Genomic DNA, 14,085 nt, shown 5'->3' with positions numbered 1-14,085 from the left:
GCTTTTCTGCCTTAATGGTGAATTTCCTTATTTTTGCTTTCAAGAGAGACTCAAAGCTTCATAGATTTTATTCCTCTTCCTTTTTGTAACATCAGAATGAGAAAGGAATAAAACGATCAATAAAAAAAATTCATAAGGACACTGTCAATGTTGGTATGGCAATTTGACCTACCTTCACATAGTTTTATCAGGCAAGAAATATTCTACTATTATCATATGCTTTTATAACTCCCCTGTTCTGTCACTGGGAACGACAACTTCCTTCCCAATACCCATGATTATGATGTGTTGCATTACAACATAATGCATCATTTTCTCTTCCTGCTCTGCAGCATGTGTATTTGAACACACAGGGTTTACGCATATTCACACATTTCTGATGACAACAGCAATCCTACTGCTGGACGGATTGGCAGACAACTTGTATTGTGCCATACAGGAGTAAGATGCAGTCACTAGTGAAACTTCTAAGAAGGTCTGACAAATATTACAGTCAAAAGTAATGAAAAGCTATTGAAATGTGGTTGGCAGTGACCATCTCTTCATTTATGTATTTATTTTTACTGTTTATTCTATCACAAAGAAAAGATTACATAAATATTTTATATTTACTCATATCTCTAAAGTGGTTTGGTCTATGAAGTGAGGGCCCACTCAAAGTGTTTGTGCCCGTTACACTGTCAATTAAACAGCAATTAAAAGTATCTTTGTTCAAAACATCACCAAATGCTGAACCTAAAAAATATGCAGTGTCCATAGCAAGTGAAAGGAGTTTAAATTTGTGGTGACTGTCAAGTAACCGTGCTACTAATCAAAGATCAAACAAATTAACCAATCATGATTTTTTGCACAATGCCTGTTAATTCAGTGCACCAAATTATTTTCTTAGTGGCACTGATGTCAAAAGGCTTTTGTGTGTGTATAACTGAGAACAAAATGTAGGCTATTGACCAATTTTGAGGTGACTCACACCTCATGGAAGCCCTCTGAAATAAAAGTCTAATATTTGTATTGAAATTAATGGGACGACATAGGGTCTGGGTCAATACAGAGTCTGGCCCTCTATTTGTAACTCTTCTAGTTACTTCTGAGGGGAAGTTAATTAGAAAATTTAATGCAAGAAACCCTTTGCATTAACTAGCAAACATTTTGGTATTAATAAATTGGTCATGCCTGGAAGTTCTTCACTATTACACACACAAATTGAAATTCCATGATAGGGAATGATAATGGATAGAGTTAGCCATAACATACAGTAGAAGCAAAAATAAGAAAAACCCACACTGACATGCACAGTTAAATCAAAGTACACTTCCCTCAAGAGAACTCCAAGTCCTGACATACCCACTGGAACCATGTCCTGGTACTGAGCTCTGCTGACTGTATTAAACGTGCTGGACGGTCTTGGTAGAACTGGTGGTCCTGAATGACGGGCATCCTCTCCTACCTAAAAGTACAGTAGTAATTATGGACAGCAGCAAGCAAAAAACAAAACAAAAAACAAATTAACCTTCTTCATCCTGGCCTAGATCTAGCAGACTGGAAACAATTTTCATGATGACTTAGGCCTTGGTTACACTGGCGCTGTACAGCGCTGCAACTTGCTGAGCTCAGGGGTGTGAAAACGCCTCCCTGAGTACAGCGAGTACAGTGCTGTAAAGCACCAGTGTAATCAGAGCCTGCAGCGCTGCACGCTCGCTCGCAGCGCTGCACGCTACTCCCCTCGGAGAGGTGGAGTACATACAGCGCTGTGAGAGAGCTCTCGCAGCGCCGGCGGCGCGACGACACTCGCGCTTCACAGCGCTGCCGCAGCAGCGCTGGGAAGTCCCGAGTGTAGCCAAGGCCTTAGAAAAGCACTAGAATCCAGCTCACTCTCTTTCAACTGTGTAGGGTATAGTGGGTACAAAATAAGCTTGTTTTAGTGCTATCACCAAAGAGAGCAGATAGGACTCTGAACTCACACAGGGAGCAAGAAGGTGTTATTTGAACAGAATTATTTTTCACAGAAAAGTGATACTTTAAAGTGATTCCTAGTAGTGACCATAATGTCAGAGCAACTTCTTCAATTTTCTGGCTTTTGTGGGCTTGATCTTGTTGCATTACCATTATTTTTTGCTTTAAATTATTATTACTACTACGCCATTTGCTCAATCTCCTTTTCATCCCACTCTGCCATTATGTGTACTGCTGAACCCCTCCATGCAGAGATACTGCATCTGACTGTATTCCCAAGGTCTCACTCCCTAAGACCAAACAATATCAATGCTGCATTACAGTGCTGTGTCTAGCCTCTAGAACCATAAAGGACTAAAAGCCCTGAGATTTCTCCCAACATTTTTGTGCTCTCTGAATAGTACTCTCTCTATGAGAAAAGGAAAGACCTTTTCGTTTGTAGATATTGAATTGCTGGAAAGCGTAAAGTTGAGGAGTGGTGTTGTTGTTAGCTCCAGCTCAGTGTTCTAGTTCCTCTTCTGATTAAAAGAATTTCCTTCAAATATGTTTTTGTTTTAGGGGTTCTCAATCTAAAACAAGATTGGATGTTAAAAATCAACACTTTTGGATAGACAAGGCAAAAGAAAATATTTTGAGTTTTTTTCCATTAAGCATTAGTTTTCCTTCAACAAGGGTAGTTTGCTTAAATGCGAGATTAGATCCTTGATGTAGTGGTTTTAAGAAGACAAAGATAGCTGTAAGAGCTCTTGATATTGCCTGTGATCATCAAGTGGGGATGGCATAATGTGTTGAAGATGGAATAATGTGGAAAGATTGAATAATTGCCTCATTTGGAAAGGAGGAAGAGACAGCCCCATCAGGACCATCGGATCCATCACATACTCTCCTCCCTCATACTCCAACAGAGCCGATTAGTGTCAGCTAGGAGAAGGTAGGTAGGATTCTTGCATGGATCTTCTGTGTAATGCAAGGATCCCTAGGTCCCCAATTATGCCAGCATGAAGGATTAGCTGGTCAGGGGTGACACTCCAGGGCATTGGGTACCATCAATCCCCTGCACGGGGTGGAACCCAGATCTGCCACAGCTTCTCTCAGGATTAGCCTCTTTATGTGCATGTAATGGTTTGTCTGGAGCCTCCAACTCTGCCAATGAGAAGGCAGGTTCCTGTTCAACCACTGGAGCCATCGGTATCTGTAAACAAGCAATCTGGCTCTTGGAGAGAACAGGGGATCGACCTCGTGTCTTTGATGTAGTTTCTTCCTCCAGTGTGATGCTGTTGCTGAATAAGGTCAGGCCCAAAAGGAGAGGAGATTGAAGATGGGGAGTGTGAAGATATTCTCCAGGGAGACATAGGCCGTCCCAGAGTGTGGGGCATATTGTGGATGGGACTGATGGATCCAGCGGCTCCCTGGTTATAGCGGATGTCAGGTACATCTGGAGATGGGCCAGTATTGGTGCAAAGTTTAGTCTGGAGTTCTTAGACTGTGCCAGTGGGTGCCAATCCTTTGGTTTATGCATCAGAACCAAAGTTGGTACCAAAACAATACTTACTCCTTCACTCATGTTGAGGAGAATTAAGCAGGCCTACATCCTTAGTATTTGCACTTGAAGACTCACCCAATTTGGACAGAGTTGGGGAGGGATGTTTTTTCTAGGAGCAGCATTTGAAGAGGATCTGTCCTTATTCTTGTGAAAGTGCCCTATGATCTCATGAGACTCTAGGAAGGGACTCTTTGGTCTTTGCAGTTGTTGCCTAAGCTCCTGAGCTAGTGCCTGGAAGGACGCTGCTCGTCTACTTAGTTTGGTGTACAGGGAGGTCTACCCAGGCCAGATCTGACTGACGTCTCATGACCTTCTCCAGGAGATTCTTTCTTACCTAGAGGTTTCAATCCTCACAGGTTTGGGGAGGGAAGGAGTGACAGGTGCTGCACTAAGCAGAGAAGTGAGCCTCGCCAACGCAGTAAAGGTAGCACTGGTGTTCGTTGCTCACTGAGAAAGAGCAGGGGCAGATGATACAATTCTTAAACTCTGGAAGTCTGAGCATCTTCCTTGTCTGTGGGGAAAAAGTTCCCCAATGCAGGGAAAAACTGCTATAATGCTACTAAAAACCATCAATACTAAAATACTGAGAATTACTTACAATATATATTTACAGATTAAGATGAAGAAGGAGGTAGCTGTGGACACAGAGGTTTCTGACTCAGACCATGCAGTGGTGGGAAGGAACTGGAGAGGTTTTGATCTGCACTGCCACTTACACCCTTGGTTCAGAGCACAAGGAGAGCAACTCTGCAGGTGTGAACCAACAGGCCCTACTTGCTAGAAATCTTCAATCTCAGAAGCATGGTGTGCACATGTACCCACGTATGAAAAACACATAGGGATCACCACTCTAAGAAAAACCAAGGCCAGTATCTGGTAACCAAGAAAACCTAGCTTTATGGGTGTCACGATAGGATCGTGCCAATAAAAAAGTTAAAGCTCAAAATATTTTTCTAAAGTAAATTCTCCCTAAAATACCTCATAAATTAAACAATGTGTAGTGCTATAAATATTGTATTAGTACTACTTCGAGGTGACCTGCATAGCCACTGGGTTAGCCACTTTTGAGAAATGCCCAACCTGGGGCTAATAAAACATATCACCAAATATCATTTTGTATTCTGGCTATAATAGGTACTGTATAAAGAAATAGGTACTGTAAGACCCATCCTGCAAGATGCTTAGACCCTAAAAGGGGCTGTAGTTGGCACTATATACCAAAGACTAGGTTAAAAAACCATTGCAAAAATCAAGTACTCCAAAATTAGAAAATGCTAAAATTAACATTGTTCACACAACTTTAATTCAGTCCCATATGCATACACATTATAACAGAGTCTTGCCCAACATGACATAGTAAGTCTGTGGCAAAGTCAGGATCAGATGATCCTGCTCTCACGAGTCCCAGGCCGGTGCCCTCGGCATAAGAGAAAAACTTAACTTCTTGCAATCCTTTGCCTTATTCCTGCTCCACTCTGTGCACTGAACAAAGCAGGGGAGAACAAACAGTTTGTGATAATTTAATTACAGACTGTATCATATTATTAGAGATTGTATCAGAGGGTAGAGGGCAGAAAGCTGACCTGAAGAGGCAGCACAGGTTTTCCCCCACTGCAGGGGAATTCTCAGGTTGTTGCCAGCCATCCCCGAGTAAGGTACATCAGGGGTGGGAAGCAGGGAAAATGCATGCTAGGAGTAAGGAAGCATTCCGGCAGATCCTCATCTGCCACAGTTGCTACTCACAGACAGCATAAATTAGAGCAGCCCTCTAGCTCCTCTAAATTATGCTGAGTGCAGTGTTGGTCCCTGACCAGATCTAAGTGAGGGCAGTGGAAAGATGGCTTAGAACCATCTTCCTCACCTCTTTCCTCAACTGCAGTGAAGGTAAACTCAGTACAGTCAAGGAACTAGCCTACAGTATTTGCAAATGCATATAAACATAAAAATATATTATTGTCAGGACATAATTGTCTCAAAGTCTTCTAGTGAAAACAATACAGTTCAAGAGTTTTGTAATCAGAACCCAATTACAGAATTTCTTTATATTATAGATAAGAGGTTTTAAGCATTTCTCCTTAGAATCAATGTTCTAAAAAGGTTACATTATTATTACTAGTGTGATGTCATATGGACCATAAAATTTAACTATCTGACATTCTGTCAGTGGTAAGAAGAATTTTTACCTTTCTTGGTCTATAGTACCATAGCATATATGGGAAAACAGTATAATATTTAGGCGTGCACGCACACAAACTTGTTTTTCTAAATTAAATCACCTACTTGCTTTGACACTTCCCTAGTCAGTGTAAATTGCTGTGGCAGTAAAAAACAGGCTACTGCTGTTTGGTGAAGAAATCTGTATTCAAGAGCCCTCCTGTGGTTTGATGGCGTTACTGCCATTTAATAGCAGCAGATAAAATCCTATCAGATTATTAGCATAATCAAATCAGACCTTTCCTTGTACAATAAAGACCATCACTGGCTTTTCAAAAGGTAAGAACGTCTTTTGTTTGCAGGTGGATACCACGCTGGCGGAACCATTAAACTATTGACAAAATAATGTTTGAATGGAATGATGTGAAAACTGGATGATCCTGAAATCCTTGTTAGCTAAGTAACAGGAGGAGCAGTTCAGGCTTACCTCACCAGCACTGTGGCTGCGCTGTCTGGTTAAGTGCTGTCGATGCACTAATGCACTAGTGGGCCTGCTACTCTGCAAGGGAAGCCGTGGGTCAATGAACGTGGTGGTGCGGGAATTGTGGTCAACAAAAAAAGCCTAGAAAAGGAAAAAAGATTTCAGAGTCAACATTCATTGTAACTTAGAATATCAGGGTTAGAAGGGACTTCAGGTGATCATATACTCCAACCCCCTGCTCAAAGCAGGACCAATACCCAGACAGATTTTTGCCCCAGATCCCTAAATGGCCCCCTCAAGGATTGAACTCACAACCCTGGGTTTAGTAGCCCAATGCTCAAACTGAGCTATCCCTGACTACACCTTCCTGCAGTAAGTACACTGGCAGGAGAGAAAGTGTGTGAGAATTAAAGCACAGGAGGATCTGGGTTCCAGTCACTGCTTTGAGACTTTAGAAAATTGCCTCGGTTTCCCCTTCTGTAAAACAAGGATAATGTGTCTGTCTCACAGGAGACTTATGAGATTTAGTTCATTAATGTTTATGCATCATTTTGAGATCCTCAGATAGGCCACAACATAAAAATACCAAGACAAATCATGATTGTTCTTCTAGAAAAGTGGACATGAATGTCTAACAGAAGTTATGTCAGCGCATTCACCACTTAATTTCATCTGTATGCATCTAAAAGGAGGTCACTCAGTGGCAACAACACTGCACTTTAACAAGCTATTTATTATATCATTATAACTATAGATAGGGTGTGTACACATGTCAAGCATATGATTATGTTTTAGGACACAATGTGATTATAGGTTAAAAGGAGTGTTCTCCGTCGTTCTGCTAAAGCTATTCTAGGTAGGCCAACTTAAAGAGTCGACCAGGGATACAGAGAAGACGATGCCAAAAATATAAAAGAAGAATTCAAAGCAGGCCCAATGGTTTCCTGGAATAAGAAGAAATGACAAGTTAGCCATTTGCTGAGACAAGGCCACGTGGTCATGGGTCCTAAACCTGAAAAGCCTCAAGTTGCAATACAATTAGAGAAAAAAAAACCCTCTCTATTCCAAGATATTTAAACTTGTTCCAGTTTTAGTGTCACACTTAGAAAACATTTCCTTGCCATTCTCATGCTTTTGGGGATTTTCAGACACCATGAAGGAGACACGTGGCACTACAGGGGGAGAGCATCCGAAGAAGTGAGGTTTTTACTCACGAAAGCTTATGCCCAAATAAATCTGTTAGTCTTTAAGGTGCCACCAGACTCCTTGTTGTTTTTACAGGGGGAGAAGGATATCTAGACTAAGCATCCACCCAGGTGATCCCAAGGCAGGTATATCAGCTTCCAAGGGAAGCAGTCTCTCCTGTTTGTTCAATGTCACTTCCTGGCCAGGAGCATGAGTAGCTGCCTTGTAGTTCTGACAGACGGCCTGTGCTCGTGCTTCAGCCCCTGCTACTGCTCCTGGGCGCACTCCCCCTCCAGCCTGCTCTGCTCTAGCTCAGTGGTCTCCCCAGGGGGTGCGCAAGAGGATCTTTCGGGCTGCGCGGCAGGAGAAGCACTGCCGGAACAGCGTCTCCCTCCCTCGGCAGTTCGGTCAGGAGTCTGAGCGGCTTTTTTTCCCCCCTCCCTCAGCAGTTCAACCGGAAGTCTGAGCAGCATTTTTTTTTTTTTTGCTTTGACAGTTCGGCTCAACAATTTTTTTTACTGATGGAGTGCGTGATCAAAAAAGGTTTGGAGACCACTGCTCTAGCGCATGCCCCTGCTCCTGCCTGCATCTGCTCCTGCCCCAGCTGCCTGCCCCGCAATTCTGACAGCCTTCTCCTCAGCTAGAAGTTTTGGCTGTTGAGGAGAAAAATGGTTACTTATCTTCTCGTAAGTGTTGTTCTGTGAGACGTGTTGCACATGTCCATTCTATTGTGGGTGTGGAGATTTCATGCACCAGTGCCGGAGAGTTTTCCCTAGCGGTACATGTAAGGGTAACCTGGCTTCCTTCTGCCTGGATCTGAAGATATAAAGGATGGAACCCACTCCCGCACCTCTCCTTCACTTCCTTTGCATGAGACTCACATAATGATAGACTTTGATGTGCTGGCGAAGGAGGGTAGGTCACAGAATGGATATATGCAACACATCTTGAAGAGCAACAGTTACAAGAAGTAACAGGTTTTTCCTTTTTCAGGTGATTACATACGTCCATTCCAGTGGAGGTGACTCCCAAGCTGTTTTCAATGGAGATGGGGCTCAGAGTCTCATCTGAAGAGGGATTGTTGGAATGCTTCCCCAACGTTCATGTCACCCTTGAGGCAGTTATAATCTCATAATATCTAGCAAAGGTACATACACGTCACTACCCTATAAATGTCAACAATAGGATCAGTTCCCACAAAGCCAGTAGATGCCAAATGTGCTCTAGTTGAATGCACTGACAGTTTTTCAAGACGTGTCAGAAGTTTGGCATTATAGCACACAAAAATGCAGCTGGTAATCCGTTTAGAAAGTCTCTCTCGTCACAGGATGACCTCTCATTCTCTCTGCATAGGAAACAAAGAGCTGACAAGAAATCTGAAGGAGTTTTGTTCTATCCAGATAAAAAGCCAGAGCTCTGCACACACCCAGAGTATGCAGCTTTTGTTCATGTTTCTAAATGTATGGCTTTGGAAAAAAGACCAGTAAGTATATTGGCTGATAGTGGTGGTGATGGCTACTAAGAAGAGTACTTCAGCCAAAAGATGTAACACTGAACAAGAGTCTAAGGACTCGAATGGAAGCCCTATAAGAGCCTAAAGAATTCAAGTCCTAAGGCAGGGCCAAATCCCAAATAAGTGGGCAAAGCCTATGCAATCATTTCAGGAATCTGGTTGCTATGGGATTAGTGAACACAGTCCTTCCAGTAATACGAGAGTGATATACAGAAATTGCAGCCAGATGCACCTTGATCAAACTGACTGCCAGATCTGACTCTTAGAGAGACAAAGTGGGTGAGCTAATATCTTTTATTGGACCAACTAGGGATGTAAATACCGTTTAAAAAGTTAACCGTTTAAATGATTAACCGATTAAGCAAGTGGGGCCAATCCTGCCAGCCAGCACGGCGGGGACTGGGGCTCATCTGCTGGCATGGCTGGGGCCTTTCTGGCTGGGTGGCACTGTCATGCCGGGTGGTGCGGCTGGAACCACTTCGGCCAGGCAGCACGGATCTGGCTGGGTGGAGCAGCTGGGCCTACTCCAGACGGTGCGGTGCTGCTGGTGTTGGCAGGCCGGACGGCCCAGTTTTAACGGTTAAGGCAGGTTAACCTTTTACATCTCTAGGACCAACTTCTGTTGGTGAGAGCCACACAGAGCTCTCCTTCAGGTCATGAAAGCTTGTCTTTCTCACCCACCTTGTCTCTCTCATATCCTACATAGCTACAGCTACACTGCATACAGATCTGACTCTTTCAGACGTAGAAAACAGTCCAAAATCTTCTAGATTGAAAGATTAAGAGACAAATAGTGGTGGACCACCCACACGGAGAAGTGTTTCCACTTACCATAAGTAAGCTATGGTCTGGAAGGTTTTCTACTATTCTGAGCAGAATATTTTGGACTGCTGCTGAACAACGTGCCACTTCTGGCATTAGCCAACAAGAAACCAATTCTTGAAGTGAAGCACTTACTGAGTTCAGATGCAACACCTGACTGTGGTCTTAAAAGATTATAGTCCTTGACTAGCTAGAGAAGTAAGGGACAGCCTGTGCAGATCAAAGTATGGGGTTGTCTTGGCTGGGGCTATGAGGATCATCCTTCCTCTGTCTATCTGAGTTTCAATATCACTCTGGGAATGAGAGGTACTGGTGGGTAAGCATCTAGTATATCATTGTTTCATGGAAATAGGAAGGCATTTGATATGGAACCCTGACTGTAGCCAGCTGGGGGAATATCCTGTTCTGCCATGTTGCAAACAGATCTACCGTAGGAATTCCCACAACTTGAAATACCAACACATTAGAATTCATGGGCTGAGAGAGAGTTCGTGGTCTCTGCTTAGAACAGCAGGTGTGAAGCCTTGAGAGTTATATAATTCCTTACACTGAAATTCCACTTCTTGACTGCCTCCTGACACAGGTTGTCTGACCTGGTGCTTGTTTATATAAAACATAGCTGTGGCACTCCCTGTGAGCACCTGGCTTGAATGGGTGATAGGAACTGCTGACATGCTCAGAATGTTGCACGTTGCTTCACAGTTTGAGATCATGTATGTGTAGCCTGGCCATGTGAATAGACCACATGCCCTGAGCTTGCAGTTCCCCACTCCATGATGGAAGCATCCATTGATGAAAGTCATTAAGGGGAGAACTGGTAAGAATGGGACTGCCCTGAACACAATGCCTGGGGGCATCCACCAATCCAGGGACGATAATACTCTGGCTGGGATGCATACCAACTTGTCCAGGTGGTATACCTCTGGGCACTAGAAAGATTTTAGCCATGCCTGCATACATAAGAGATGGATCTTGGTTTGTGTGTCACATATGTACAAGTGGCCATGTGCCCCAGAAGCCTGAGGCAGTTTTACATTGTGGTTTGCAGCTGCTTCTTGAAGGCTGCACAAACTCCCCTGGTCCTGAGCAAAGCCTAGAGAAGCCAAAACAATTAAAAATGAACTTTAAGAAAAAAATAAAAACAAACACCCAACTGGATGAAAAAACGAGTACCACTAATTACTATGGACAATTATACACTAACTACATACTCATTTAAAGGCAAAAGACTACCAAAGTACAACAACATGCTCCGACCATAGATGGTAAAAAGGGAACTGAAAGAGGATGGGGTGGCTCTCGCTCCACCCTTTATATCCTTGACTCCAGGCATGAGGTAAGGTAGGGTGCCTGCCTGCCCACCCCTATTATGGAAATCTTTCTGTTGCCAGTGCATGAGACATGCACACACAACCCCCCCCCCCCCCCAGTGGAATGGACATATGCAATCCCTTGAAGATGAAATCAGAGTTCCTCTTATAAGCCGTATGAAAATAGATAGTCAGAAAACATGAGTCATGCGATAGAAGAGATAAGTATTATTATTTACTATGGTGGGGAGCATAGGGTCACTTCTGGGAAGTTCACATGACACAAAGGAGAAGCAAAAGCAGCGGCGAACAGCAGAGGCTAACAGCGGGAGTTTGCCTGGGAGCTGTCCGAGAGGAGGTACGCTAAGTGCTGCATTAGGGGGGCTGTGTTGGTGAGTATCTGAGTGTCTGCTGCTGGGACAGTTGGTCAGTTTGACCGTGTGCTTGATTGCTTGCTTGTTTGTTTGAAAAGTGTGAATTGGGAGTGCTTTGTTCCAGCTGGGCCTTGAGTGGGCCTGACTGGTATATAAGGGCAGTCAGCAGCGAACCAGCTGAGCGGCGAACAGCAGAGGCTAACAGCGGGAGTTTGCCTGGGAGCTGTCCGAGAGGAGGTACGCTAAGTGCTGCATTAGGGGGGCTGTGTTGGTGAGTATCTGAGTGTCTGCTGCTGGGACAGTTGGTCAGTTTGACCGTGTGCTTGATTGCTTGCTTGTTTGTTTGAAAAGTGTGAATTGGGAGTGCTTTGTTCCAGCTGGGCCTTGAGTGGGCCTGACTGGTATATAAGGGCAGTCAGCAGCGAACCAGCTGAGCGGCGAACAGCAGAGGCTAACAGCGGGAGTTTGCCTGGGAGCTGTCCGAGAGGAGGTACGCTAAGTGCTGCATTAGGGGGGCTGTGTTGGTGAGTATCTGAGTGTCTGCTGCTGGGACAGTTGGTCAGTTTGACCGTGTGCTTGATTGCTTGCTTGTTTGTTTGAAAAGTGTGAATTGGGAGTGCTTTGTTCCAGCTGGGCCTTGAGTGGGCTTGACTGGTATATAAGGGCAGTCAGCAGCGAACCAGCTGAGCGGCGAACAGCAGAGGCTAACAGCGGGAGTTTGCCTAGGGAGAGCGCACTGAGGCTTTCATCTGCAGGTTTCTCCGAGTAGTTCCTGCAACAGTTGAGGAAGTTCTTAAGAGGACGGAGATATGGAAGGTGAGCGATCAGCTGTTGTAACCTGCACAGGTTGTGCCATGTTTGTCTTTCTTCCGCAGGACAGAAGCGACTTTGTCTGCACAAAGTGCAAGCTGGTCTCCATATTGGAGGAGAAGGTTCGAGGGCTGGAGAAACAAGTATCAACTCTGCGTTGCATAAGGGAAAATGAAGATTTCCTGGACAGACGTCAGGAGATGCTTCTACGGCCACAATGTTCTGAAGATTCAGAGCAGGCGCAGCAGGGACAGAAGGATTGTGAGGAGGTTTGGCAGCATGTGACCTCCAGAAGAAGAAAGAGGAGCGTCCATGCACCAGCAATGGAGATACAGGTGAGCAATCGTTTCCATGTTCTCTCTACAGGTGCTAATGCGGAGAGTGGACTAGATGGCCCATCTGAGGGAAGGGAGCAGAAGGAGACTCCACCGATTGGAAGGCAAAAGATGCACTGTCCTAGGGATGGGGGTTCCACGACCACCACTCCCAAGAGGAGGAGGAGGGTGGTGGTGGTCGGGGACTCCCTCCTCAGGGGGACTGAGTCATCTATCTGCCGCCCTGACCGGGAAAACCGAGAGGTCTGCTGCTTGCCAGGAGCTAGGATACACGATGTGACGGAGAGACTGCCGAGACTCATCAAGCCCTCGGATCGCTACCCCTTCCTGCTTCTCCACGTGGGCACCAATGATACTGCCAAGAATGACCTTGAGCGGATCACTGCAGACTACGTGGCTCTGGGAAGAAGGATAAAGGAGTTTGAGGCGCAAGTGGTGTTCTCGTCCATCCTCCCTGTGCAAGGAAAAGGCCGGGGTAGAGACCGTCGAATCGTGGAAGTCAACGAATGGCTACGCAGGTGGTGTCGGAGAGAAGGCTTTGGATTCTTCGACCATGGGATGGTGTTCCAAGAAGAAGGAGTGCTAGGCAGAGACGGGCTCCACCTAACGAAGAGAGGGAAGAGCATCTTCGCCAGCAGGCTGGCTAACCTAGTGAGGAGGGCTTTAAACTAGGTTCACCGGGGGAAGGAGACCAAAGCCCTGAGGTAAGTGGGGAAATGGGATCCTGGGAGGAAGCACAAGCAGGAGAGCGCAACAGGGGAGGACTCCTGTCTCATGCTGAGAAAGAGGGACGATCGTTGAGTTATCTTAAGTGCCTATACACAAATGCAAGAAGCCTGGGAAACAAGCAGGGAGAACTGGAAGTCCTGGCACAGTCAGGGAACTATGATGTGATTGGAATAACAGAGACTTGGTGGGATAACTCACATGACTGGAGTACGGTCATGGATGGATATAAACTGTTCAGGAAGGACAGGCAGGGCAGAAAAGGTGGGGGAGTTGCGTTGTATGTAAGAGAGGAGTATGACGGCTCAGAGCTCCGGTATGAAACTGCAGAAAAACCTGAGAGTCTCTGGATAAAGTTGAGAAGTGTGAGCAACAAGGGTGATGTCGTGGTTGGAGTCTGCTATAGACCACCAGACCAGGGGGATGAGGTGGACGAGGCTTTCTTCTGGCAACTAGCAGAAGTTGCTAGATCACAGGCCCTGGTTCTCATGGGAGACTTTAATCACCCTGATATCTGCTGGGAGAGCAATACAGCGGTGCACAGGCAATCCAGGAAATTTTTGGAAAGTGTAGGGGACAATTTCCTGGTGCAAGTGCTGGAGGAACCAACTAGGGGCAAAGCTTTTCTTGACCTGCTGCTCACAAACAGGGAAGAACTAGTAGGGGAAGCAAAAGTGGATGGGAACCTGGGAGGCAGTGACCATGAGATGGTCGAGTTCAGGATCCTGACACAAGGAAGAAAGGAGAGCAGCAGAATACGGACCCTGGACTTCAGAAAAGCAGACTTTGACTCCCTCAGGGAACAGATGGGCAGGATCCCCTGGGAGAATAACATGAAGGGCAAAGGGGTCCAGGAGAGCTGGCTGTATTTTAAAGAAT

The 14,085-nt window shown here is 45.2% G+C and overlaps 1 protein-coding gene across 5 annotated transcripts in view; it reads right to left on the bottom strand.

Annotated features, from left to right (window-relative positions):
• The window catches only part of HECW2 (HECT, C2 and WW domain containing E3 ubiquitin protein ligase 2), a 256,868-nt gene that overhangs the window by 54,285 nt on the left and 188,498 nt on the right, over positions 1-14,085 (bottom strand). For all 5 annotated transcript variants that reach the window (XM_054044395.1, XM_054044394.1, XM_054044398.1 and 2 more), the window contains 2 exons: positions 6,138-6,272; positions 1,345-1,447 (listed from right to left, as the gene is read on the bottom strand). In XM_054044395.1, the coding sequence (XP_053900370.1) occupies positions 1,345-1,447; positions 6,138-6,272 (238 nt within the window). The remainder of the gene's footprint in view (positions 1-1,344; positions 1,448-6,137; positions 6,273-14,085) is intronic.

Source organism: Malaclemys terrapin, chromosome 11, assembly GCF_027887155.1.
Source record: "Malaclemys terrapin pileata isolate rMalTer1 chromosome 11, rMalTer1.hap1, whole genome shotgun sequence".
Lineage (NCBI taxonomy): Eukaryota > Metazoa > Chordata > Testudines > Emydidae > Malaclemys > Malaclemys terrapin.
Note: the sequence above shows the minus strand (reverse complement) of the source record. Positions and strands in the feature narration are given on the sequence as shown.